The sequence below is a fragment of the Vipera berus genome, assembly GCF_964194415.1.
Source record: "Vipera berus genome assembly, chromosome: 1".
In the NCBI taxonomy this organism is placed as follows: domain Eukaryota; kingdom Metazoa; phylum Chordata; class Lepidosauria; order Squamata; family Viperidae; genus Vipera; species Vipera berus.
The window spans coordinates 179,203,630-179,226,848 of NC_138202.1; the positions used below are offsets into that span (position 1 = coordinate 179,203,630).

Here is a 23,219-nt window from a genome sequence, read left to right on the forward strand (position 1 = left end):
CCTTCGCGTCGCATGTGAATTTGCGTCACCCGGCTTCTTGCTTTGAGCGTATGGCGCAGAGAGGCGAGTAAGTGGGATGGATCGCTGGGAAAGTCTGGCAGGTTGAAGAAGACGCGGCTCCCTCAATCAAGCAAGGAACAAGCAGGAAACCAAGAGCGCGGAGGAACAAGGGGTTTGGGAACCAGGAGGGCGGCGGCGTGGCAAAGGCGCCTTAGCCTTTTCTCGCGTGCAGGTCACTGTCCTCGGTGCAATTCTCAGCACTGGAGAAGTTGCGTGGATTTGACAATAGTTTCAGTATATTTCTTCTCTAATAGCGGTCGACCACAGACGGCCGAGAATTCAGTAAGGAGAGAGTTGCTTCTGTTGGTCCCTTATCCCCTAGTTCAGGGGTGGGCAACCTCGGCTCTTTTATAACTCATGGACTTCAACTCCCAGAATTCCTGAGACAGCTATGCTGACTCAGGAATTCTGGGAGTTGAAGTCCATCAGTCATAAAATAGCCAAGGTTGCCTACCCCTGCCCTAGTTTATATTCCTAGATTTTCATAGCCTTATCTTCTGGCTGTGAACTCTGAAGCTTAGTATTGAACAGTAGACAATTTTGTTTTGCCTTTCTTCCTCGGTAATCGTTTAATACCTTGGGAAGCTTCCAGTTTTCTGAGAACCGAACACGTTTACTTGCTATTGTAATTCTTGCGTGGGCAAATGTACAAAATTGGAGGAGTGAATTAAAACTTTAAAAAACAAACAAACACACACCTAAACTAGTAATCAACTTAGAGATTTTTTTAAAAAAAACATTTAATCGAGCAAGAAAATCTCTTCATTTTCTTTGTCTATGGCAGTTTATTGAAGAAGTTTTGCAACTGAGACAAAACTAAACGCTTAGAGGCCAAACTAAATTTAGTATTTTGGATAGCTTTCAGAAATTGCAGTCACATTTACTTAAAGTGCAAATCCAGCCTAAATACTGCACTAAATTTAAGTGTTCACAGTTTTGTCTCATTTGGGAAATTTTAGCCCAAATTGGTTCAGTCTTGCAATACTCAGCCCTCTCATTTTTTTTTAGATTTAGTTAGGCTATCACTTCATTTGGAAAACAGGTGACTGTACTAACTGCAGCAAAAAACCCCAAAATAAGTTATGTTCACAGCTCTCTTCTGATTTTCTTTTTTAGGTTCAAATACGTATTTCCAAGTAAGATATTGTAAAGAGACAGCAACATGAACAGGAAAGTGGAGTATTTTATAAGGTCAATAAGAAGGCTACAGGCATGTCACAATACAGGGAGATCTTTTCCTAGAAATGAAATCAAAACAACTGCATTTGGGATTAATGGTTATAAAAGTTCTTCACAAAGTATTCAATGTCCATTGTATGTTCCTTCTTGCTGGCTTAATTCTTCAATTAGTTCTCAAAATACTTTTCTTTATGCTGGGAGCAGTGATGCAAATGAACAGAAAATAACTAATGATCTTGGCCATAAAGAGAAGTTTAAAGCCATTCAAGTGAACTTCTCAGAGGATGTTAGAAATACCATTGAAGAAAAGGATGAATTTGACATTTCCAAGGAATTTTTCAATGACCTTCAAAAATGTGTATCTCCTTGTGATGTACTAGACCTTACTGCAAGAAGTCTAGTCTATTCAAAGTATGTCAGTAACTGTTTTTCAGCTATGTGGACGCTTAAAAGAAATACAGTCAAGAGTCAGAACTACGGTGAGACAAAGACAATGCTTGAACACCCTCAGTTTCGAAAGCTCTGCCAGTCGGTGATGGATGAAGCTAAGTACATGTATAGCAATGATTTGGCACACACTCTACTTTCTGTGGTAAAATTAGGAGTTCCACAAAATACCTTGTTAGTTCAGACATTACTGAGGACTTGCCAGGTAAGCAAAACAAACAACAACAACAAAAAACACAATCTAGACAAAATTTAAGGATGCTTTAAAACAGTTCTGGCTTAAACAGTTAAATTTATTATTTAGTATGTCTCAACTTTATATATTCTTTTCTCTTAAAATAATAACCTAAGACATTTCAGTTTTATCATCTACGCATTGAAAAAGCTACTATTAATCTACGATCATGGGCACTCCATCACTGGAGATTTTTAAGAAGAGGCTAGATAGTCACTTGTCTGAGATGGCATAGGTTCTCCTGCTTGAGCAGGGGGCTGGATTAGACCTCCAAGGTCCCTTCCAGCTTCTATTCTGTATTCTATTCTGTTCTGTTCCTGTTCTGTTCCGTTTCATTCCGTTCCATTTGACTAAAACTTACAAAGAATGGCTGCAGGACTTGAGTTTGGCTAGTCTAAAGAAAAGAAATAGGGGAGACATGATAGTAGTATTCCAGTATCTGAGGGGCTGCCACAAGGAAGAGGGGGTCACGTTCACCAGAGCACCAGAGGGAAGGACGGGAAACAATGGTTGGAAATTGATCAAAGAGAGAAGCAACCTGGAATTTAAGAGATACTTCCTGACAGTGAGGACAATTAACCAGTGGAACAGCTTGCCTTCAGAAATCGTGTGCGCTCCCATCACTGGAGTTTTTTGAAAAGAGGCTAGAGACAGTCACTTGTTTGAGATGGTATAGGTTCTCCTCCTTGAGCAGGGGGCTGGACTAGAAGACCTCCAAGGTCCCTTCCAGCTTCTGTTCTGTTCGTCTGTACTCCATCTGAAAATGGAACTGAATTTAGGACTTATTTCCAAATTGATATGTATCACTGACCAGATACCTCACTTAGTCAATCAGAATTGGAGCTAGTTTGTACCCAGGAATTTTTCAGAAACTATCAGACCAGGAATCTAGACTAGAAAGGGTATTTTTAAAGAATAAAGTCCCAGATAAATGTTGAATTTTAGGGCGCTCCTTGGTACTCTGTAGGTGGGTGAATAAGAAGATACGAAAGGTTGAAGGGAGTTTCCTTTTGTTTTGACGTCTTTATGGCAGCTGATAGACAACAAAAATGGTAGAACCCTTTTACTTGGACTCAAGCAGTCCTTCACTGCAGGTGCCTAAGAGACATTTTTACAGTGGAAGAGCAGCTGATTTGGTTAGCTAGCAGATGTAAGCATGGGTGATAATTTAGCATGTTTGAACTACCCTATAGTACATGAGTGAGCAAATTTATTAACCGAAGATAATTGAGGATAACATGCTTCCTTTAGCCCAGTTTCAAAAGGAGCGGTATGCAAGAGATTTGTTAGACTGGAAAGAACTTTCTGTCCTATTTCTTACTTGTTTTATCTCTGGCCTTACTTAGTACTTGTTTCAGCCTGCCTACAATGCAGCCCAAATCCCCATTCCCTATCACTGAGGGAATGGGGACTTGTTGGCTTACCCTATTACAATATATTAAGCGCTGGGGTTAAATTTCCTGGACTGGCTGTATATTTCTTCTGTATCTGAAAAATTAGAACATTTAAATATTCTAATTTTTGAGACAAAGGGAAAAGAAAAAGCTATTGGGCAATCTCATTTTTTAAAATAGTCTCATTGACATTAATAAGATTCAAATGAACTATTCAAAGTCATTTAAATTGATCTACAGTGTGACTATGAATCCAAACCTCCCTCTTAAGTTCTCAATACTTTATTGCTTTAAGTCAGGAGTGCCAAACTGCCGGCCCACAGGCCCGATGCATCAGGCAGAAGCTGTGCCCACCCCAGCTTCGGTCAGGGAAAAAAAGTTGTGATACGTCATGACACCCCTGCTTTAAGTCATCCATGTTATTTGTAGTGAGCAATGGTTTCATTTAGGTTGAAAGAGTCAGAGAAAAAGGGAACAGAGTTCCAGAAGTATTCCTCTCATCCCTGTCTTCAGTAGCGTAGCTGGGTGGGAATGGTTGGCAGCAATGAGCAGCACGGTTGGAATTGCCACTTTTATGAGCTCCGTGGACATTATCCGTATAGCATTTTGGCAGAGCAGCCAAATGCTGATTCCACTCCCAGCTTTCTGGTTTATAGCTAGAAAAGAAATGAAACCACCTTTGCGCTGCCACCATACTGCACGGAACCCTATATTGAGCAGGGCTGTGCTGTGGAATACTTGTTCTTTTTTAACATTAGAGAAACTAACAGAGAATGAGAATGCTCACTGTACAATTAATAAAGCACTTATAAAGGTGGTACTGTACATTGTGGCTCTTTCCCCATAACCTCATCCCGCTAGAACAAGCCCATCTTACTTGTGCTAGCGGAAAGGACCCATTGGTCAAAGAACTCCGACTGCCAGGATCCAGAAGCAGAGCCTTCTCTGCTGCAGTGCTTGCCCTTTGGAACTTTTTACCCTCTTGAGATCTGCTCCTACCCTCCTGTAACTCTTCAGTGAGCCTGAAGACTTGGCGCTGCCAGTTGGCCTGGGCACCGAATGGAGGAGTTCCACGCTGGAGGTAGCTGCTGGGTTGATGGCAGAAGCCACCTCCCCTCTTGCTCTCTGCTCTCCGCCCATCCATCTTTTTGTTATCATATTGATATATTCTCATGCTCTGTCATTTTTTTTTCAATTTTCTTTCTCTTTATTATTTTAAGCTGCCTAGAATAGCCCCATGGCAAGATAGGCGGCAAATGAATTTAATTAATTAATTAAACAAATAAATAAATAGTAGGCATTTAATTTGTTAATTTTTCCTCTGTTTGGCCTATGATTTTATCTTTCCATGAAAATCTTCTAAAATGAATCTTTTCAATAGGAACGTATCAATGAATTTAATGATCGAAGTGTCTCAATTATTGCAAACACCTTGAAAGGCATGGAAAAATGCAAGAATGTGGAAGCTCTTCAACTTGGACTACAGTAAGAAAAGACTTTAATTAAATTTGTACATTGGTACTCATCAGTTTTTGTGCACATGTGTGGGAGAAGTTTCTTCGTAGTTAAATACTTGTAGCTTATTCCAGTTTATATCTGAACCCAAATATCCTGAGCTTAGTCTTAATTCCAGTTCACATTATAGGTTTTTGGTAAACTTTAATTAAGACTAATCATAGTTTAATATTCAGATGAAGCACTCATCAGATTTTTACTGGAACCAGGAACGTTTTTCTCCTTGTGATGGTGCAAGAGGAAAGGGAATTGGCGGCAGAGGTAGTACATGAGGTTGAATTTAGTGATGCATCCAAATGTGTCCATAACTAAAAGGAACAAGAGTTTAGAACTGTGAATTTAAATTGATTAAATAGCCAATAGGATATTTGAAAATTAAATTAAACAGGTTAAATATGAATTGAAACTTTGTGTAAAATTGCTTCAGAATATAAAATGGAATAGATAGGAAATGTATGCATTTATTTAGCAGCAAGCCACATTAAGCTAATGGGCAATTCCTGACAAATATACATAAGATCAATTTTTACTTTCTTAGACCAAATTCAACATACTATGATTCCAACTAAGATATAAATGAAGGGTTTAACAGAATACTTTTCAGTTTATATTATATTAACCTCTGGTGTAGAGAAACTTTAGTGTCCATATCCAGGCTGTCCACTGTTATTTGTTTCTGGATATTTGTTTATCCCATTTTTAATTTTTTTCAATAATAAAGGCATCTTATAGTATTAGAGAGCATATCTGTATCTGTCTATCATCTATTGCATACCATTAAAATCAGAATTGAAATCATCATAATGAATAATTAAAGGTTTGGTGGAAAAGCTGTATTTTTAATCTTCCTAAGTATTGGCCGAGTGGAGGTCAAATACATCTCCTTAGGGTGCCCATTCCACAGCCTGGGGCCCATGCAAAAGAAGGTCTTCCTGACCTACTAGATAACAAAATTCTATTAAAATGTGATCTGAAGAGATTTTTTTCTACTGATCAAAGAAGGCACGTTCATAGTCGGACATGTAGTTCTCACTATAGTCTGGCACTAACTAAAGCATTAAGGGCTTGAAGGTCAATGCCAAACAAGTTGAATTAGGTCAGAAAACCAAGCATTAGCCAGTGCAATTCTTTCAGTATGGATTATGTGATCCATGCAACAGGTAGCATCCTGGCATTTTGCATCAGTTGCAAATTCTGGCATTTTTTGAGGGTACATGTATCCTCATGTACACCAGATTGCAGTATAAGTAGTTCTTAATTTATGACCACAATTGAGACTGGAATCTCAATTGTTGAGCGAAGCGGTCGTTAAACAAGATGTCCATGTGATCATTTTGCTCAACAACTGTAATCCTGGCACTCCCGGTTGTGGTTCTTACGTGATCACAGGGCTCATTGAGTGGACAGAATCCCAGGTAAGTGTGTGTGGGGGGGGCCTCTGGGAGGCTCTATATAGGAGCTGAAAGTCTCTCTGGCAAAATCCAAGCAGGGTTTTCTGCTCCTAGGTGGAGAGACCTTAGCACACAGCCTGCACTGGGCCTCCCCAACCTCCCTTAAAGCACCTTGCATTTCTTTCCTTACCACCCTGCCTCTCCACTCAAGAGCTGAAAATCCTGTGACAAGGGAAGGCAACTTTCTTGGTCCCAGAAGACAACATTTTTAATGGAGTGCATCACTGGCTGAATACATTAGAACAGGGGTGTCAAACTCAATTTCATTGAGGGCCGCATCAGCATTGCGGTTGCCCTCAAGGGGCCGGGTGGGTATGGCCTGTGTGGGCGTGGCCTACTGGGTGGGTGTGGCTAGAGTGTATGGCCTACTGGGTGGGCGTGGCCAGCTCTACATCGTTGGCATCAAGGGTGCCTATGGGGGCCTGGGCAGAAGTGGGACAGATCTGAGGGTCTCTGGCAGAAGGAGGGTCTCTGGGCCAGGGCCAAGGCAGTGGGGGCCGTTCCCTCACTGTTTCCAGGATGGCTTTGGGGGCCACATGAAACCACTTCGTGGGCCGGATCCGGCCCCCGGGCCTTGTGTTTGACATGTCTGCATTAGAACAAGGAAAATGATGGACACTGGAACTGAGTTAAGGCTTGTGCTGGATCTGATTGCTCTCCCCAGCAAGGTGCTGTTTGAGAGTGCTCCTCGATCTCCAGTTGTCACAAGAGTTTAGAAGTGCCAGTTGTAGTGAGAAGTGTATTTGCAACAATTACAGCCAGTACCTCAAATGTAACTCTTCCTGAGCCAGCTGGACTTAGCAACTATTACCTGTGCCATGCTTATAACCCACGTAACTACAGGTAGTCCTCAAATTATATTTTTTTTAAAAAAATTTGGAATCGGAACAAAGATACTCGACCTTACATCTGAAAGTACACTATTCCAGATATGGGTGACTGCTACAGTGAAGATTTGTGTAATGGGGAATCTGATAATGTATTTCGTTCCTGCTGGACCTTAACAAGGGAGGAAGAATCTTCTCAGAAAATCACCTTGTCCAGGAATGAAATATGTGAGAGATGTAAGGATGTCACAGAATAATTATTAAAGACCCAGCACATATTTCAGGACATATTAATGATCTGGTTTTAAGTATAAGATAGATTAGTAGTAAATTCATAGTTGATAGTGTCTCAATGCTCTTGTTAGGATGAAGAATCAGTTTACATGATCTGTCCTTGGCAGTTAATAGAATCTAAGGAATTTCTAAAGGCTTATAGAGGGCTTTTTTCTATAGTGGTTAGTAGTTTGGGTAGTTTTAGACTAGAAGGTTAAAATGAGAGGGCTATTGATAGTATCTGGAATGCCAGTATCAGTTGTGGAAAGTGTATTGATTTACCAAGCAGCTATAGGTGATGCAGCTAACTAAAGTGCCAAGGGCTCCTCTGAAAGGAAGATTAGAATATAAATAGTTATTTTTTTCTCTCATGGCCTCCTTTTTTGCTCAACTTTAATGGAAAAGTTTCAGATTTCAAAATACTTTAGGATAGCTTCTGATGGGAAGAATTAAGGAAACAGGAGAAGGTGGCAAAATTATTCCAGTGATTTAAGTTAGATTTGAAACAGTTCTTGGATTTTCCTTGGCCCAAATAATTCCAGAAGCTCAATTAAAAAAAAGATTAGAAATTTAAAATATACAGACAGTATACTGTATACAATTTTGTGAAAAAGTACTTCTGTTTAGATTTCTTAAACTTGTGTTTATCTTCGCAATTAAATATCAGAGATTCATGTGGGACAAAGTACTATCAGACTGAAAACTAATACCACAGTTGGTATTTATTTCAAAATGCTTAGTGACAATATTTTAAAAATCCAGAACATAAATACTTTCCCCAAAACTCTAGCAAGCATATTAACTCTATAGAACTTTCATGGATTTAAAAATGAAATCATACTTGTCTAAACCAGGCATATGACACAAAAGTAATTGAATGAAATATATGACACTGGCAACTTATTTAAGTGTGACAAACAGACAGGTTTAGGAGATGCTGTGGAAATTTCCAATCCACAATTGTGTATAATAAGTCTCCAAAATTAGCTGTACTTTTAATTTTCCTGATGCTTAAAATGTATTTCGCTTCAATTAGAAGATGTATAATATCAGTCTTTGTGTGAGTGTGGGCGTGTGTACGTGCACACATACAATGATACCTGCTCCATTCATTTATGTCCATTACATATTCTTTTTCTGAGTGTTTTTTCCTTAATAGGTTACTTTTACAAGAGAAAGTCCACAAAATATCGGATGTGTTTGTATTGCAAACCATAATGCGCAGTATTGGGAAGGATGTACCACTGACACTTAAGAGAAATTTGGAGGTAAAAAATGGATACTGTTCTTTCATCTATGTTTTCAATTATTGCATTACGTTTGTATAAATATACATGCAGGTATCATTGCTTTTGTCATCACAGAGGAAAAATTCATTTATTTTAAGAGCTACGAATGTCAAGGATCATGGAATATAGTCAGGAGCCTGATTAACTACCTATCTTTGATTATTTCTGCCTTTGCAGAAAAATCAGGTATGCAAGAGGTGTTCCAGGTCTCCAGGTATTGCTGTATCAAGAAATCTGTCATAGCACCTGTTCTCTAGAACAGCATTCCCACCCCCCACCCTCAAAATCTGTAATGGTTCCCACACAGATAATTTTCCAGAAGTCTTTCAACACTTAGCTATTCTCTCTGGCCTTAGAACACGGTAGTTGTTGAACCCTACAGTTTTCTTGTTTTACTTAATATTTATGGTCATCATGATCTGTTTTTGTATTTTATTTCTTGCTTTTTTATGTAAGCTGCCCAGGCTGGGTTTGGACTAGGTTGGAATCTATATAAATAAATATTAAGTATTAAATCCTTACAGTTATGGTACAACAGAAGTGATTTCTTTATTTCTGTGTTGTTTTTACAAGAACTTTGATAGAAGACATGTATTTTCATTTATTTGATTTATCTACAATAATAAATAAATATAAACAAATAAATAAATTACATACATACATACATACATACCCATCACATCCTGGACATAAAGTATTTCAACTTCTTCCCTCAAGACAATGCTATAGGGCATTGTACACCAGAACGATTAGACACAAGGACAGTTTCCCCCCCCATGCCGTCACTCTGCTTAACTAATTCCCACAACAGTGTCAAAATACTTAGTAAAGCTGTATTACTATGCTACTCCTCATCTTTCCTATTACCTGTCCTTATCTTCTTATGACTATAATTTTGCTGCTTGTATTACAATTTATATTGTGGTGTTTTTTTGTACCCTAGTATGATTTATATTGTTTGCTTAGCTAGTACTCCATGACTATCACTTACCTTATGATTTTTGATGAAGTGTTGTATTTCACGATTTGTGATGAATGTATTTTCATGTTGTATATTATCATGATTATCACTATTTTTTTTTAATTCCATTTATATCCCGCCCTTCTCCGAAGACTCAGGGCGGCTTACAAGCTTAGCAGTAGCCTTCATTCTATGTATATGCCTGCTTATTAGGGCTTTCACACACACCCCAAGCGGCATTATTACAAAGTCAGCTTAATTGCCCCCAACAATCTGGGTCCTCATTTTACCTACCTCGGAAGGATGGAATGCTGAGTCAACCTTGAGCCTGGTGGGATGCAAATCAGCACTAATTGCAGGCAGCTGGTGTTACTTAAGGAGGCATTAGCCCACTGCTCCACCAAGGCTCTTACTTGTTATTACTTGTATGTACACTGAGAGCTTATGCACCGGAAACAAATTCCTTGTGTGTCCAACCACACTTGGCCAAGAAAGAATTCTATTCTGTTTTGTTCCTGCCATTTCATCACAGCAACACCAAGTGGATAAACAGATATAAAAACATAATACAAATAAACATCAAAATAACAGCATAAGTAAGTTTAAAGACAAACAGGCTAAAACAACATAATTATGAAATCACCATAACTGTATAGAAAGTAAGAAATCAAAAATAAGTAAATGGATAATTTTAAACCAAAAAATATATGAAGTTGTTGACTACTTTTTCCAAACTTGAAATCTTCAAAGTAAAAGTAGGAGAAATATATTTGTTAACTCTCTGTGACAAGAAATAATAATCTTATAATCCTTCTCTTGTAAGCCAATGATACTTCTGGCTAATTTGAAATTTATTTCAATTTAGAACAAGATGTTGAATCTGATGGGTCACTTGACTGTTCCAAACGCTTTTCAAATGTTCAGGGTATTGGGTGAAATGGACTATCTCTCTGTTCCAATCCTGAATGCTTGCAGTAAGACAATAATAGGTATGTCATGACAAATGTCTGAGATTGCTAATGTTCAAATCAGTTTATTTAATTATAATGCTTTTGAACCCAGTTTATTTTAATTTGCCATAAGAGTTTACAGATAAGTATTTGCTTACAAATAACAAAATAAAAAATAGAGGGTATATGTGAATTATGGTTGAACTGTTGAGTTCTTGGTGTTCTCTGAACTTGATTGTTTTTCTGCAGATGTTTGCAGCGTCCTGCGGTCAGTGCCTGCAATTGTTAACATTTTTTGCCAGAAACAGGGATTTACTTCTGGTTTCTGGCAAAAAAGGTCCATTGCAGACAATGGGTTTACTTAACAACCAAGGTGTTCACTTAATGACCAGCACAATTACAACTGTAATTTTGGGCTCAGTTATGGTTGAAAACCACGTATATTTGGAAATTTCCATATGGCCTATAGTTTATAAAACTAGACTTCTGCATTTATAGTGAAAGTAATAAATATTTAAGAGAATTGGCTCAAAAAGATAATTCTTAGACTATTTTAAATCACCACTAGGAAGGGGCCTTTTGATTTTATTTAACAATATGTAGTGGACATAGATAAGAAGAGTCAAAATGTTGGATGGCATGTTAATAAATTCTTCAAAAGAAAGAACCTCCACTTGACCAAATCTTGTCCCTTGAACAGTTGTTTAGCTTTGTCAGTTATGCTGTATTCTCTGCTTCGGGATTTATCATGTCAATTCTTTTTACAAACTAAAAGCACAAATGTGTTTACCAGTGTTATCAACCAAGTGAATTTCCAATGTTAGTTTTTTTTGTATGCATTAGAAAACATTGAAGGAACTCAATTTTGGAACCTAATGAATGTTTTGAAAACTGGCAAACAATTAAGATACCAAAACAGGATACTTTATTCTGCATTAGCTGATTATGCCACATCAGTCTTCTATACATGGAACAGAAATGAGGTAAATATGTAGAATGTCACTAGTCATATTACTGGCATTCTCAGTAGTAAATGAATGGTAGCATGGAATCTTAATATTGTTTTTAATTTTATTTTAGATTCATGATATTATTTAGGATAGTTCCCATAATTGCAAATAGGAATAGGGAGAGGTGTTGCAGTTGGACAATTAGCTTAATCTGTTTACCGTATTTTCCAGTGTATAAGACGACTGGGCGTATAAGACGACCCCCTACATTTCCTGTTAAATTATAGGGTTTGGGCTATACTCGCTGTATAAGACTACCCCTCTTCCAACGCACACCAAATTAAAATTAAAAAACATCAGATTTGATTTTACTATGGTAATTTTAATTCAAATGCTTATGACATGCAGGTACTTAGTAGGAAAACTGTCACTTATAAACATAAGGCTGTTTGTCATCAAACATGTAAACATAAAACTGCAAGTGGATTAAACTTAATAATAATAATGATGATGATGATGATGATGATGATGATGATAATAATAATAATAATAATAATAATAATAATAATAATAATAATAATAATAATAATAATAATAATAATAGTAATAAGTTGGAAGGGACCTTGGAGGTCATCTAGTCCAACCCCCTGCTAAGGCAGGAAACCCTATACAATTTTAGACAAATGGCTGTCCAGTCTCTTCTTAAAAACTTCCAGTGTTGGAGCATTCATCACTTCTGGAGGCAGGTTGTTCCACTGGTTAATTGTTCTAACTGTCAGGAAGTTTCTCCTTAGTTCTAGGTTGCTTCTCTCCTTGACTAGTTTCCATCCATTGCTTCTTGTCCTGCTTTCAGGTGCTTTGGAGAATAGCTTGGCTCCCTCTTCTTTGTGGCAGCCCCTGAGATATTGGATCACTGCTATCATGTCACCCCTCACCCTTCTCTTCGTTAAACTACACATACCCAATTCCAGCAACTGTTTCCTATTTTCCTAATTCACATTTTTACTTTTCCTAATTCACGCTAAAGCTTTCCCTGCGCAGAGCCTTAAGTAACACCAGCTGCCTGCAATTAGTGCAGGTTCTCATCCCACCAGGCTCAAGGTTGACTCAGCCTTCCATCCTTCCGAGGTAGGTAAAATGAGGACTCAGATTGTTGGGAGCAATAAGCTGACTTTGTAATAAGGCTGCTTGTGGGGTGTGTGTGTGAAAGCTCTAATAAGCAGGCATATACATAGAATGAAGGCTATTGCTAAGCACATTGATTTGTGCTTTAAATTGTAAGCCGCCCTGAGTCTTCGGAGAAGGGCGGGATATAAATGGGATTAAAAAAAAAAGACCAAATGGGAGATCCGCTCCAGGTTTTCCAGCCAGCCAGCCCGCCCAGTTCCTGAGTCAAATGTGTCCTTAGAGCTAAGCAGCTGCTCTGGCTACACCTGCCTTTCAAGTTGCTCTTGCATTCCCCACCTGCCTACAGCTGCTCTTCAACTTTAGAAGGAAAGACGCCCAGACCCCAGCCTGTAAAAAATCACAAGACTGCAGCTTCTACTCCAATTGGTCCCGCTTTCCCTGCGCAGACTAAATGGAAGATCCGCTCCAGGTTTTCCAGCCAGCCCTGTCCCTAAAGTTTCAGCACCCGCCGTATAAGACGACCCCTGACTTTTGAGAAGATTTTAACGGGTTAAAAAGTTGTCTTATACGCCAGAAACTACGGTATTCTATAATTTCACAAATGTATGCTGGACTATGAATAAAGTGAATAAAAGTTTTTTGTTTCATCTAAAAAGTTATCAGGAAAGTGAAAATAGATAGGAAAGAGGTAAATAAAAATTTAAGTATAATAGGATTTTTTAACTGGATGACTATATGATGATGTTTTTGTGGTCTAGTGATTTGGGACAGATTTAATTCTTCCATGTGTTTAGAGATACAGTGGTAATTTGCCATCCAATTTAAAAAGGTCTCCAATGCAGCTCATGATTATAAAATATAGTGACAATATAATAATGTCCATACAAAATTTCACCCCTCCACTAGTGATAATATCATAAAAATATAATCAAATAGAAATAGATACATCAGTCACCAAATACATGATTTGTTAAAATAATAATTATTAAGTGCTTAGTAAAAGAGAAATCTAGACTGTTTAATCTGACTACTACTATTCTCCCATGTTACAATTGAGCTTCCTGTGAGGCTGGAAGTCATTTGAAAAAGAAAAGTGGGGGGAGGGGAGGGGGAGGGACATTGGTTTGATACTGTATGTTCTGAACAGCAAATGGTAGACGCTATTCTTTCACATTCTCTGGGGGTATTTTTCCCAGCCATTTTGCTTTAATTTGAATTCAATTTAAAGTAAACTAACAATTTATAAGTAATAATGGTTACTCATGCATATCATAACTTTCTTCTGTATTATGAAAAATTACAATTTGGAAAGGCTTTGAGTAGTTAACATTTGGGCTTTGGAGAATGCAACCAGGCTATTATTATAGCAGATTAGTTTCAGGGCGGTATATAATTAGTTTCAGGGCGGTATATAAATATTATTAAATATTATTAAATAAATAAATAAAATAAATATTATTTCACAAAGGACCAAGGGGAGAAATTTTGCCTGAGAAGCAAAGGATTGTGGAATAGAGATGCAGGAAAGCAAAAAGAAATTGGCTTCTCTTTTCAGTTGTATATTCTCAGGCACAACCTTTTCAACTATTTTTTTTTTAAAAAAATCCCCTTAATAAAATTGTCTTGATATATGTGCATTATTTTAACTTCTTTTGATTTCAGGTAATTCTGTTACTTTCAGCCTTTGAAAATCTTAGTGTTCATCCAGTCCAACTGATGGATAAATTTCTTGAGGAAGTGATGCTTCATCCAGAGTCCTTGAACCTGAAAGATGTTATAATTATTTTACGAGTCTATTCCAATCTCAATCACTTCTCCAATGGCCAAAACCAACAGTAAGTTATTTTTTACTAAATACTCATTTCAGAAATAATTTCTGAAACATTTCTGGTCATTTGTGAATAATCTCAAATTTGCCACTAAATTAATATATAGAATTCTTTAATGGTTGTGAGTATTATAACATGGGTATTCAAATTTTGTATTACTACAATCCAGTAAAGGATGTCTGTGATGACACATTAACACACACACCCCTGAGTAAAACAAAAAACAGAACATAAACATTTTTATTTTATTCTTGTTTGATTTTAACAGATATTTGAAAGGGGAAATGAAAGGACAGAAGAGAAGAGGAAAATAGAAAACAGATTTACAAGTCGTATAAAATTGAATAAATTCATAATAACATTAGATTTGTAATGCATATAAAGTTGGCCTTTATTCATTCACTCCCTGAGATTTACAGGGTGCCTCAATGTGTTACAACTCTGGGCAACTTAAAAAATACAATAAGAAACCTGACAGAATATATCATTAAAAGAGAATCCAAGGAAAGTCAAAGTTATTTAACATACCAAAACATCCACCACCCCTTCAAAGCAGGGGCTAGAGCAGGGGTAGGCAGCCTCGGCTCTTTTATGACTCATGGACTTCAACTCCCAGAATTCCTGAGTCATGCATAGCTATGCTGACTCAGGAATTCTGGGAGTTGAAGTCCATGAGTCATAAAAGAGCTGAGGTTGCCTACCCCTGGGCTAGAGCATAGAGCACTTTACAGCCAAATCAAATCCATAATCCGTCGATATAATAAGGCCGTCGATATAATAAGAGTGGTCAATCAGAATAAACAATAGGAGTTTCTATCTAATAAAGAAAGTCTGTCATAACAAATCAAGCAAAATCTAATATTATAAAAAGCCTTAAACCCCAATTTTGGACTTAGTCCTAGTAGCAGAAACAAATTTTTTTTTACGTGAAGGGGGGAGCTGCCTTGGTCTGCATAATTTTTGAATCTGGATTTCCCTTTCAGTATAGCCTTCAGAGTAGCCTCTCATTCATCAACATCAGGAGAAAAGAGGGGAAAGGCTCTTTCCTTGCCTGGGCTGCTCTAAGTACCCAAGTACTGTTGTTAAACTGCTGCTGCTTACAGGACATTGTCAGACTAAAGACTGGAGCAAATTTCTCCAGCACTGCCCATGAGGGAACATACGCATCTGTTGTTCGGGAATAGTTACACAGGCATTTTTTTTATATGTCAGTGAATGTTAACGTTTCCTTCTTGACCGTGCCTCCTTCCTCCTCCCATCAGGAAGTAGGAACCAATCAGCATGCAGGGTGCACATCTCGCACAATGTGCAATTGAGATTTGGGAGGTGTTTGCATTGGCCCATCTGCAGCCCTGTGCAACCTCCACTTACCTATCAATCCCTTTGTAATGGAGGCATGCAGTGATGGCTATTGGTAGTTACGGGTAATGCTAAATCAGTCTTAAGTGGCTTTTGGCCCTCTCTCTCACAGAGCCTTCACGAGCCTGGCCTTTTTTTAGTACCGGCCTTGTGCTTGTAAATCCCTTCCCCTCTGTAAATATTCTTTCTGCAGAATAAGCATTGGGCCTTAAGGCATCATCATTCCTTCTTTGAAAATTAAATGTAATGTCTTTTTAAAAAGGATCAGCATCACTCGGGCTTCATACATCTTGCCCGAATATGCTGGGTTGGTTGGTTTACATTCACTACAGATTTGCATCAATGTATCAACGTGATACATTGGGATGTGGTGGCTCAGTGGGTTAGGACGCTGAGCTTGTCGATCAGATGGTCGGCAGTTTGGTGGGTCGAATCCCGAGTGCCACGTAACAGAGTGAGCACCTGTTACTCATCCCAGCTTCTGCCAACCTAGCAGTTTGAAAGCACGTAAAAATAGTAGAAAAATAGGGACCACTACGGTGGGAAGGTAACAGCTTTCCGTGCGCCTTTGGCGTCTAGTCATGCCGGCCACATGACAAGTGCTGGCTCTTCGGCTTTGAAACGGAGATGAACACCGGCCCCTAGAGTCGGAAACGACTAGCACGCATGTGCGGGGGAACCTTTACCTTTACCTATCAACGTGATAAATGTCCTATAAAAAACATGGGCAGTGCTGATGCTGTTGTAGTTTGCTTAATTACCAGGATAAAAACATCATAGTCAGGTGCAGCAAATTACATTCTATCTTTGAAAATTAATATTAAAAATTGAGATGTTATAATGATAATTTTAAAAGCTACCATGGTACAAATATTTTTAATTTAAAAGGTAATTACAAACGAATTATAACTTGTTCTAGAAGTGATGCTAATACTAAACAAATCAAATCTGAACATGATGGAAGAGCTGTGTGTTTTGTTTTTGATTGTGGAAGGAAGTTCCTATTGCAAAATAATGATATGTAGATATTTTCCTTATTTATCTCATGAATATATAGCTATGAGTTGATATATAAGCTATTTGTAGATTTATTTAGCTTATTAGGAATTTATATATTTGTTTACCTCCATTTTTTAAAGGTTTCTTGACTCTCTGAATAGTATATTGAATAAACATCTACATGAGATTGATAATACAGATTTACTAAGAGTTGTATATTCATTCTGTCTTGGTGGGTATCTTCCCCAACTTGCTCTTAATCAGCTGCTTCAAGAGGAAATACTCAGTGATCTAGTAAAATCAGGTTAGAGATTATTTTATTTTATTTTTATTTTCTTTAATCTGTGATGATCATATCTATGTATGTAATTTTCTATGTAGACAAATTAAAACAGTCTTGAGGTAGATGTCTTGGCATGTATGTATGCATGAAAGTTTGTACCATCCAGAATAATGTGGTGTTGTGTATCTATTGTATACTTTTATAACAACAACTTGTTCTATAGATAGGTATAGGCTGAGGTTGATGGTGGGACTAGTCCCTCAATTTTCTTGGCAAGGGTACCTGCTTTCCAAGGACTGAGAGAGAGTGACTGGCCCAAGTTCACCCAACTGGCTTTGTCCCTAAGGGAGAACTAGAACTCATGGTCTCCCATTTTCTAGCCTGATATTTTAACTACTACAACCATTACACCAAAGTGGCTGTCTTTTAAGTTGTTTAGCATGGAAAAATAATAATAGAAGGCTACAAACACCCATGAGTTTACACCAAAAAATAAATGTAAAAATGCATAAAATTTCATGATTAGTATGTAATCATTACAATATACTGGTATATAAGAGGGATAGCTATATTAATTTCACGAATATACTTTAAACAAATGGTTAAGTAGATGTTAGCATTTTATGAAGCAGTCAGTTTCCAATATGTGTTTTTTCTCTCACAACAGCAACTCCCATGTGAATATGGGGAGTTTAATTTTCAGCCTTCCAACTATGCCATTGGCCAAACACATTTAACCTCTGTTCTGTTTTGTTCCATTCTGTGTTTGGGAAACAAAATTAAGTATGTACTACTGCAAAAAAAAAATTAGAGAGGATTCCCGGCAAGTACATCTTTGTAATTATAGTCAAGATTTAGTTGTATCCAAGACGTTGAAAACCAGTAGACATATTTGAAAGTTATTAGGGAAGAAACTGAAGCTGGTTTCTTGTTCACTTGAAAACTGACTCATTCATATTTTCCTAGTTTATTTTAAAATGGCAGATAAAATTTGGACTGAGAGCAAGGTTAAGTCTGTAGACCAATATTTTGTTCTTTGTGTCTTTGGCATTTTTGTGAGATTATAAAAAGAATAAAGCTTGACTAAAACTGCTAATTAAAACATATTTTATATTCACATTTGGTTCTGATACATTGGTGGCCTTGGAATTTCTTATTATTTTAATTAAATTAGATAATCCCCCTACCCCCAGGTTAAACCAACTTTTTACAAATTTGGAATGAGGAATCTTCCAAGGTGATGTCTTCAGGTTTTTTAAAAAAATATGAAATACTTTCCTCGGGTTTTGAGATGAGAATAATTCCCAAAATATTTTGTGTAAGTGTTTCTATTGAACTTCTTAGGGATTGTTTCTAAAAGGCTATTTATATATTTTTCTATCCTAGTTGTTTCATAAATATGAAGATGTAGTAACAAATATGGCCATTGGCTGGAAATCCTACACATAGTCAAGAGAATGTTGACAAGGGAGATTTGTTTAAATATGTTAATGTGCTGTTAATTACATCCCCCAAATTTTGAATGGATCTATTTATGAAGAACTTTGGATATGTTATGCTTTGGTTGGTGTGAAAAAAAGATTGTTATGTTCTTAGAGTGACACTGGCACACCAGATTATAAAGAGCTATATGGTAAGGCGTTGATTTGGTCTTTATCAACACAGTGGAAGGAACAAAGTATATGATACTCTGTCAAACTGTAACTTAAAATTTGAGAAGCTTTAAATAGAGGAAACAGTATGTTTCTTTTATTACTTCGCCCGCATTTTTCTTTTTCTTTTTTGTCCTTTCCCCCTATTTTTGTACAGCACTTATATATTTTGTTTTCTTTTGCTGTATTAAAGCAATAAAAACAAAGTTAAAACAGGTAAAGGGGAAAAAAAGGCTCCTGGTAAAGGTAGTTATCAAGCTATATTTATTTTATTTCTAGGGTGCAATGTGGGGAGAAGGTTGCAGACATCAAATTAAATTTGACCATGAGCTAATACTGATTAAGGATGCAGTTTGGAGCTTTCCGAAAGGCTTATGGCATTGAACAAATCTCCAGTATTTCATTCCAATATTTGAAAACCTTTTTTTTCATTCTTAGGCAAAATATATGTCTTTATTCAAGCAGCAAAGCGTTATTGGCTAATAGTTTTACTTTTAATTTCTTTTATATAGGAAAAAGTCTAAGTATGTTGTCTGCAATAAATGTTTGTCTAGAACTTGATGGAAATTCTTCCACAACATCAACAATTTTGTCAGAGAAAGTGTCATCATTACCAAAGGAAATACTTGATTTTAGTTATCCTGAAATACAGGAAGCCCTGCTTACGCTTTTGGGAAATGAAAATTCCTTTCAATCACATGTACAACTGGCTCAAGGTTACAGCTTAGGTATGAAATGTCACAGTGTTATTATCGCCCAATACTGAGCATTTGCTTTGAAGCCTGAACAGATGCTTTCCTCATTTACTGATTTTTACACACATAAAACCCTGATATGACTAAAGCCCAGATTACTTGCATACTGCTCTCTACCTATGAGTACTGTGGTCATATGTCCTTTATTAAGGACAGTTCTTTATTTAAATTTATATATTTTTCAAATGCTACTTTCGCCCTTTCTGGTCACTTAACGTTTACTATACAAATGGTACCACTTAATGTGCAGCCTTTCACATTTTGTGAAAAATATGAAAATTGAATTGTCTTTTTAAAAATAAATTTACATTTATTTATTTAAAAATAAATAAATTTTAGATATTTTTATTAGAATATGTGCTTTTGTAAAGTTTTTCTTGGTTTTGCTCTTGATTTTTCCTTTGTAAAACGAAGTTATTAAACACCAAACATTAAAAAATAACCATATGCGTCTCTTTCAGATTTGCCCCTTTTTGAGGTTTGTCCTTTATTTTTTCTGAGAAAATATAATCACTCTAGAGATACATAGCCATATAAATCCATAATAATAATATAAGGTAAAGGTTCCCCCGCACATGCATGCTAGTCGTTTCCGACTCTAGGGGCCGGTGCTCATCTCCGTTTCAAAGGCGAAGAGCCAGCGCTTGTCCGAGGACGTCTCCGTGGTCATGTGGCCGGCATGACTAGACGCCAAAGGCGCACGGAACGCTGTTACCTTCCCACTGTAGTGGTCCCTATTTTTCTACTTGCATTTTTACGTGCTTTTGAACTGCTAGGTTGGCAGAAGCTGAGACGAGTAACAGGTGCTCACTCTGTTACGCGGCACTCGGGATTCAAACCGCCAAACTGCCGACCTTCTGATCGACAAGCTCAGCGTCCTAACCCACTGAGCCACCGCGTCCCTCAATAATAATATACATATAAACAGATATGACTAAAGTACAGATTACATGCCTACTGCCCTGTAGCTATGAGGGGATTGTCTTGCTATCTCCTCTTCCTCACCTTAAGGGGGGGAAGCCCAGAAGAAAGCCTTTTCTATGATAATTCCATCTCCATTTAAATGCATTTTTCATTGGGAAAAGCAACTGAAAGCTCCTAAGAGAACACTGGGATTAAGTGATTCACTTTCAGTCATTATTTTTGTGATGCTAGCTTTGAGCTGTTGTTGTATAATTGCCTTGACCTAGCCCTCCCCTCACAAATACAAAGTATCAAATAAGCATAATGTTATAAAAGATAATGGAAGAAAAACTGAACACTTAATCGGGCAATCATGCTTATATGTAGATTTTAAAAGAAATCTAAAATTTCCTTTAAGAGACAATTTGTTTACGGTTTTAAAAAAATGATTTAAAGTTTTCATGTTGATAAAAATTCTCACTGATAGCATGTATTTTGTTTCCATGCTTACATGGGCTCACTGCTTCAGTGTGCAGAAGAATTCACAGCTGTGTATGAAACCATATTACTTGGGAAAGATTTTGTCCAAACCTCAGTTGTTTCTAATCAGTAGTGATTTTTTTCTCCATAACAAGAGTAGTATTTCTCTTCATCGATGTTAGTAAAACAAATGTAGCTTATTTGCATTTAATATGTTATTGAAATACATTTTTCCTTGTATTATTTTGAGAAATTGTGAGTGTATAGCAATTTATTTATAAAAATATAATGTTTGACTCTTTTTTAGATTTTGAAATTTTAATGGATACACACCGAAAAATAGCATTGACAAGCACAGAAGCAAATCAGCTGAAAGGTGATCCCAAGCTCAAAAGGTAATTTTATCTTAGTTATTCAGTAGATTGAATTTCCAGGCACAATTGTTTAGATTTCATGATCTGCAGAGAAATAAAGACTTCATTTATTTGGCTGTGCAGACATCCAGGTCTAAGGACAAAATGTACATGTGGACACACTTCAAGAACCCATGCCATTTCCTGGGATTCAGCAAGTACCCTCTCTAACTGCTGTATGATCTCTGGAAAATAGAGGTGCATTTTATGTGTACACACAATAATTCATTGGAATGATTTCTCTTTATCTTTTTAAACTGTCATTATAAAGGCAATGGGTTTATAGCAGGGCTATAGGCATTAACCTAAAGTCTATATCAGCTTTTGAATGACCACAATGTAAAAGGGAATGGTACTCCATAGAAAGAGGTGGAAATGTGTTTAACTGAAACACATATTTGCATAAATCAGATAAAGTACATATGCATATAGGACAGGCTTTGGTTACAGTTATCCAAGTGAAGAGCCTTTGGAGTTTTCATCCTTATTTTGCTGTGTTGATATTTACAAGATTCTGCAGATTGCTATAATTAATTCTGTTGTTGTAGGCATTTCTCTTGTTCTTGGTTACAGGATAGCAGTACTGTGCCCACCTTCATCTGCTTTCTCTAATCCCTCACGACACCCAAAGGGCAGGTTAGCAATGAAGATAAGACATTTAAATCAACTGGGATACGAAATTATATTGGTAAGAAAACATGTTGAAATTATTAAGGGAGAATAATATTGGAACGTGTCCTTCCTTTAATGATAGAATGTCCTCACAAGCTCCAATATTTCCCCCCCCTCTTTTCATTATGATTTTTGATGTAAGATTTTTGCTAATTTACAGTTAATTCTTTTCTCTTCTTTTTGTTTTTGTTGTCAAGGTTTCTTATAAGGAATTCCAAAAGCTGGAGAAAGAAGAGGCAGTTTTGTTCTTCAAAAGACAAATATTTTTGGCAGAAAACATTTAGTACCTGAATAAAGTACTCAAGATGGCTGAAATGAGTCTCTGGGAGCAAATCCAACTGAGTTCATTGAATTTTGGATTTTGAATATTTAATAATAGTAATTTCAATATTTTGTAGTTTAAGAAAAAAACTGAATAAGATTCCTTAATATTCCTGTCTCTCAAATTCATGTGAAAATGAAGAACATACATATGTAACTACAAATATATTTACCATATCCAATGAATGCTAAATATTGGGTAGCAATAAATGATTGTTTTCATCCTCAGTAAGAACTTGATTGCATAATAATTTATTGACTTGCATACGAATAAGTATTTTGTTCCGCTAGCTTTGTATTTATCAGATGCCATTTTGAAGATCCACTGTAAAGTGTAATAATCAGGGATATTTGTGTTTTTAAAATGTTTTGGAAGAAATGGTTTAGACCTGTTGGATTACCGCTTCTAACACCCCTAGCCAAGCCAACCAATGAAAGTTGCCTCCATTAAAGCTGAATTTGATCTTTTATGCCACTCATAAAAGTTTATGCCTTCATTCGTCCTACAGGTGGTGCTATATGCTTGGTCATAACTTACATTTAGGAAGACTTCTGTATTACTTTCAATTTAGCTGTACAGAACTTTTGCTCCCATTAAGAAAAGAGCTAGAGGACACATTTTTCCTCATTTCTGCCTTAACAGAACAAAAATTACCCCAAAATGTGTTTCTTGAGAAAAATTCAAAACTTAATTTTTCTGAAGGCTGATCATGATTACAAATAAAATAATAAAATTGCTGTACTTGCATCTAGTAAGACCAAGATAGGCATAAAAGCTAAATGTATTATTTCCACATTGTTCAGATGAGTTTTTGCATTGTTAAAAGTGAGGTGGTTGTAAGTGAGTTATGTGCCTACATGTACTTAAATATTTTACTGAAATGAATAACGGAC

The 23,219-nt window shown here is 36.8% G+C and overlaps 1 protein-coding gene across 5 annotated transcripts; it reads left to right on the forward strand.

The window, feature by feature from the left end:
* Positions 1–22: 22 nt before the first annotated feature.
* Positions 23–22,553, forward strand: LOC308662474 (FAST kinase domain-containing protein 2, mitochondrial-like). Of its 5 annotated transcripts, none has more exons than XM_081318325.1 (12): positions 23–232; positions 1,177–1,891; positions 4,697–4,800; positions 8,541–8,649; positions 10,497–10,620; positions 11,425–11,564; positions 14,322–14,494; positions 16,987–17,150; positions 19,294–19,509; positions 21,227–21,314; positions 21,906–22,020; positions 22,202–22,553. In XM_081318325.1, exons 2-12 carry the CDS (start codon positions 1,223–1,225, stop codon positions 22,286–22,288), a joined length of 1,989 nt encoding a protein of 662 aa, XP_081174451.1. In that variant the 5' UTR covers positions 23–232; positions 1,177–1,222; the 3' UTR covers positions 22,289–22,553. The 5 variants fall into 5 exon arrangements, 4 of the variants coding, with proteins under 4 accessions (XP_081174451.1, XP_081174452.1, XP_081174453.1 ...); XM_081318326.1 differs by having other exon boundaries at positions 47–63; XR_014025204.1 differs by adding an exon at positions 21,417–21,530 and having other exon boundaries at positions 59–1,891; positions 22,202–22,224.
* Positions 22,554–23,219: the final 666 nt, after the last annotated feature.

What these genes read in the sequence shown, in the direction of transcription:
- LOC308662474 (XM_081318325.1), top strand. Translation starts at nt 1,223, where the DNA reads ATGAACAGGAAAGTGGAGTATTTTATAAGGTCAATAAGAAGGCTACAG. An exon ending in CACTTAAGAGAAATTTGGAG is followed by an intron (nt 8,650 to 10,496) that starts GTAAAAAATGGA and finishes ATTTCAATTTAG; the next exon opens with AACAAGATGTTGAATCTGAT. An exon ending in TTGCAGTAAGACAATAATAG is followed by an intron (nt 10,621 to 11,424) that starts GTATGTCATGAC and finishes TGTATGCATTAG; the next exon opens with AAAACATTGAAGGAACTCAA.